This window comes from Crocuta crocuta, unplaced genomic scaffold, assembly GCF_008692635.1.
Source record: "Crocuta crocuta isolate KB4526 unplaced genomic scaffold, BGI_CrCroc_1.0 scaffold2078, whole genome shotgun sequence".
Lineage (NCBI taxonomy): Eukaryota > Metazoa > Chordata > Mammalia > Carnivora > Hyaenidae > Crocuta > Crocuta crocuta.
In genome coordinates, this window is record NW_027529520.1 from 64,538 (window position 1) to 69,803 (window position 5,266).

Below are 5,266 nucleotides of genomic sequence, written 5' to 3' on the forward strand. Positions count from 1 at the left end.
CAGAGTATTCTTCATTTTCTTTTTGCCTCACCTCCATCCCTAATCTACACATTTCCTCCCTAAATTAAACTATAATGGAGAATAAATGTAAAGAATATAGTGTGTATATGGGTTAGAGTAATACTTTCAGGTATTAGGATAGCATTACACTTCTGGAATTCAAATAATTTGGGGTGAAAAAATATGTATAAACACTTAGAAGAAACGTACAAGCCCCCGAATTTACTTGACCACTGAACCAATGAGGACATGAAAATGAAGGTAGTTATAAAGACACTACAGCAGTTAAGTATATCAAATGTAAGGAAGTCTAAAGCATTGAAAACATGAAAAGGAAATTATGATGAGACACCCTATTTACTATCAAATTACTTTTCCCTATTCTTACTACTTTCTCAGGTGGATAATGGTCTTGGCTTTCCTTTAATATTAAAATTATGGATGATAAGTTAACACTGATCTGAGCATGTATAAGTAATCTACTATTAAGTAAAGTATGCAGCTGTAAGTGAAAACAAAAATAATTGCATGACTTGAGAAGTTATTTCCAGCATATTGAATTATTTGCAGTGATGGCTAAGACCTTGTTGAAAGTGATGGGATGAGCACTAGGTATGTACTCTGTCATTACATTTTCTAGAAAATGGCTCTATACAAGTGGAGGGGCAGATCTAAAATCTCTGATTACCTGAAAGTTTGAGTCCTCGTTCCCCTACTTGTGTGTCATATCCATGTGGCATTCGAAGAATTGCATCATGGAGTCCAGCTAATTTTGCCACTGCATACACTTCCTCAGAAGAAGCATGGATGTTTCCATATAAGAGGTTGTAGTAAATGGTGTTGTGGAAGAGGACAGCATCCTGGAACAGATTTTTATATATATACATATACATGTATGTTCATTACAAAAAATTCAAACAATTTAGTAAAGACATAAAGAGTAAAATATAACCCCTTTATCATCCTTCTCATCTCTGCAATTTAATTTCCCTCCCCAGCACTAATCACCATGAACAATGTGTTGAGTATCAGTCCAGATTTTTGATGTATTTATATGCCATACATTTTTTCCCACATAGGGGAGTTATACTGTGTCTATATCTATAAATACATAATTTTATAAATTGCTTTCTTCACTTAACATACCTTGGAAATTGTTCACATCAGTAATGCTACCTCATTCTTTTTAACAGTTGTATGACACTAACAATGTATTTATTTATTTCTCTATTGCTAGACATTAATGTAGTTTCCAAATTTTAGCTACTACAATGTTGGAATGAAATATGACTGCATATAGGACTTTGTGCACTTGTGTATTTCTGTAAGAATGATTCCTAGGAGTAGACTGATGAGTTAAAAGAGAACTATCCTTTGACAGTACTACCCAACTGTCTCCCAAAATACTCCAACAGTATACACACTTCAGCCCATAATTTATGAGTTTGTCAGGTTCCTGCATCCTCAATAGGCCACCATATTAATAAGTTTCAGTTGTTGCTACTTTTGTGGGTAAAAAGTGCTTTTTGTTTAAATTAGCACTTCCCTAATTACTAATGACACCGAATATGTTATATATTTCTCAGAAGCTTTTAAACCGGGCACAGAAAACAAAGGATTTATACATTATAGGTATTTTTTGGAGAAAGTTCACTGCAAGCATTCATTTGATATTTCATCTTATTCTGATATCGCACACTAAAGCTAATTTACTTAAAGTAAATATCCATCTCCCACTTTTCTTTCAGTCTCTAAATGGTTGGAAGGCAACAATAAAATGAAATAAAATCCATTAGTTTACCTTAACCAAGATAATTAAGATCTTTAATATCACAATCAGCCCCAGAGTTTCAGATTTTACTTCAAATAATATTTTAATCATTTTAAGCCAACTACTAATATAAAATGTTCTTATATTGAGATGGTACTAANTTTTGTTGTATTTTTTCCTTTTTTCTCTACTTACATGTATTCATTTAATATTATAAAATTGAGATTTTATATTTTGCTTGGTATCCTCTTTTTCAACAAACTTTTATCTGAGTATTTTTCCATGACACTCAGTATTCTTTACAAACAGTATTCTTTATATAAATGGCTATATGACATTTGATTCTATGGTGATAATTTAACCATCTACTTATCGTGTTGGATATTTACAGTTTTCAATTTCTGTTATTATAAATATGTTTTCAATTTGATATTACAAATAATGCTGTAATGAACATCTTTGCATATAAAAATATGTTCACATCTCTGTTTATTTCCTCACTAAAACTTCCTAGAGACAGAATTATTGGAATAAGGGGTTTGAATACTTTTTTGGCTCTTGCTTCTTGTCCGGAAAGCTGTATACTTCTACCAGCCAAACACCAGACCTGCCATTTCACACAGACTTGACCAAACTGGACATTATGAATTCTAAAATCCTTGCTTGACAGGTGAAAAATGGTATCCCATTGCTGATTTAATTTATATTGGTTAAGGCCTCCAGTGAGGATCAGCATCTTTTCTTTATCAACCATGTGTATTTTCACTTGATATACAGTTTAGGTTAGTGTTTCTTAACATAAAGTCTATGAATTAATTATCTATATCAGAATCACATAGGAAGGAAGCATACTAAAAACTGCAGGGTTCTGGGCCCCACAGAGCCTTCCTAAATCACAACTAAGGTATGTGAAAGAGCTGAAATTTCAATAATCTCCCTAGGCAATTCATGAACACTAACATTTGGGATTCTCAGTGAAAAAGAGGAAGGACAGGGCAGAGTGGCATGTGTCAGATCTCTTGGAGACCTTTTATAAGCTACATATCCCTGTCTGATCCCTTTCTTATAGTTATCCTAGGAATTTAATTCAGATTCTAGGCTGAAACTAGTTTCCAGGTCTCTCTGTTGGCTTTTAGCATAAGAAAAATTCACATCCTATAAGGCATCCTTGTCTTGGATTTTGCTTGGAATTTATCTTTCCCCCTAAGGTCATTCAACAAATACTTGCTAAATGCTTACTATGGGTCAGGCACTGCGAGTGGTTCTAAGAGGACAGTGGTAAACAAGGCATAAACATGGAATCAGATTATCAAACTGCTTTTCTAAGTTTCATAAATTCACTACGTTGGAGTGCCTGGGTAGTTCAGTCAGTTAAGTGTCCAACATCAGCTCAGGTCACAATCTCACAGTTCTTGAGTTTAAGCCCCCAAATTGGGCTCTGTTATGACAGCTCAGAGCCTGGAGCCTGCTTCAGATCTGTGTTTCCCTCTCTCCCTGCCCCTCCACCGTTCGTGCTCTGTCTCTCTCTCTCTCTCTCAAAATAAAGAAAGAAATAAATAAATATCAAAGAAAACTTAATAAATAAATAAATTCACTATGTCAAGAACTGTTCAAAATTATAGTAATAGTTTTCATTTACTGAGCAATTACATGATGGACACTGTGCTTAGTGCTTTATAGATATTATCTTTAATCTATAAAAATTCTATCCCATAACACAGATGGTTATTATGCTTACTTTAAAGATAAATAAACTGAGGACCAAGAGGACAGAACTTGTAAGGGTTAGAACTAAGATTAGAATCTAGATCAGTCTGACTCTAGTCTGGGCTTTTTCCATTATATTATGCTATCTTTCTAAGACTTAAAAATTTTTTTTTCCATCATGCAGATTTTTCATTCACATTTTTAAAGGCTTTTTGGTAATAGAATTTACCTACAGGGCCTAATGCTTCCTACTTAGTTAGCAATATATTGACTCTTTGGAATCAAATTATTCTAACAATAAGTCTTCCCCAAAATATGTTTATTCTTTTTTTAATACCTGAGGTACTACTCCCACTGCCCGCCGAAGGCTTTCCAGACTCACATCTTGTATATTTTGACCAGCAAGGTAAATGTTACCCTTTTGAGGCTCATAGAAGCGGAACAACAGCCTTACTATTGTGCTTTTTCTGAAATTGGAGACAAGGAAAGGTTATTTAGCTCCTACTGGCATTAGGGAACCCCTGTTTTAAACCACTGTAATCATTTTATTATGATAAAGAAAAAATATTGCACTGGGAATCAATCAATGATGTAGAATTTTATAAATAACTAAATTACCCACCCTGACCCACTACCTCCTACAATGGCCACTTTCTTTCCTGCAGGGACTTCAAAAGAGATTCCATCAAGGACTTTCTGCCCCTCAACATATTCAAAATGCACATTATCAAAGACCACCGTAGCTGTCTGTGGTGTGATCTGAATGGGAGATGCCACTGCCTTGTCCTAGTAGGGAAGAGAAGAAAAAAAAGCCACTTTATATATACCATGTAGAGTATAGCCATGTAGACAATTTTCTGATTCACAGAGACAAAAAAGAAAATAATGAGGAAAGAGGAGGTTTATAAGTAGAGTTAGACCACTTCCAAGCATGCTTTTAAAGACTGTAAAGATTTGGTTTTTTTAAACTCCTCACTAAGGTCAAAAACTCCTAAATGTTTTGATTTTTGACAATTTTTGGGGGGTCAGCTAGAGGGATGTGTGGGCAGGGGAGTAAGGAAGTTGAGGATATTAGGAAAGGCAATCACACATTTTATACCATTATTAGCAAAAGTAAATCAGGTGCAAGTACAAATAATTCAAGTTAACAAAATTTAGCTTCTAGGTATAATATTCTCTGCTAACACTGTAAGGTTTCTAAACATGGAAAAGCTATAACAACCGCTTAATAAACATCATAGCCCCAATTCCTACAAAAAGGAAACTGATTTGCTAACATGGTGATATAAAAATATTCCCTTAGAATAATCCTATTAATGGGATGATGCTCACATGCTGTTTAAAAGGTACTAAATAGATTACTTACTTTAATTCGAGTGTCTACTTTGAGTAGAGTAAACAAGGTGTTCATATCTATCAGTGCTTGTCTAGTTTCTCTATATACAGTTCCCAGAAAGTTAAGGGGTAATGAAAGTTGAAAAAGCAGTCCATTCACCATTACTAGGTCTCCAACGGTAAGGGTACCTTAATATGTAGTTGGCATAAGAAAAAAAAAAAAAAGGCATTTTAGATTTTATAAACTTTTCTGGCTTAAGATAGAGAAGTGTATTAGTCTGGAATATAGTATTCCATAACTATAATAATTTTTTACAATTTATGCTTTAATTTTTATAGCATAAAAATGCACATAACCAGTAATTCTTAAGGTCTATGCAAATTTCAAAGCATTTTAATCCATGATTTAGGAATATAGAGAACTTGATATAAGTGGAATGGGAAACACCCACC

The 5,266-nt window shown here is 33.9% G+C and overlaps 1 protein-coding gene across 4 annotated transcripts in view; it reads right to left on the reverse strand.

Moving 5' to 3' along the window:
* The window catches only part of ABCB7 (ATP binding cassette subfamily B member 7), a 149,258-nt gene that overhangs the window by 23,422 nt on the left and 120,570 nt on the right, over positions 1-5,266 (reverse strand). For 3 of the 4 annotated variants that reach the window (XM_077760844.1, XM_077760843.1, XM_077760846.1), the window contains 4 exons: positions 4,845-5,002; positions 4,101-4,264; positions 3,816-3,945; positions 689-860 (listed from right to left, as the gene is read on the reverse strand). In XM_077760844.1, the coding sequence (XP_077616970.1) occupies positions 689-860; positions 3,816-3,945; positions 4,101-4,264; positions 4,845-5,002 (624 nt within the window). The remainder of the gene's footprint in view (positions 1-688; positions 861-3,815; positions 3,946-4,100; positions 4,265-4,844; positions 5,003-5,266) is intronic. The other variant, XM_077760845.1, reaches the window with a different exon arrangement.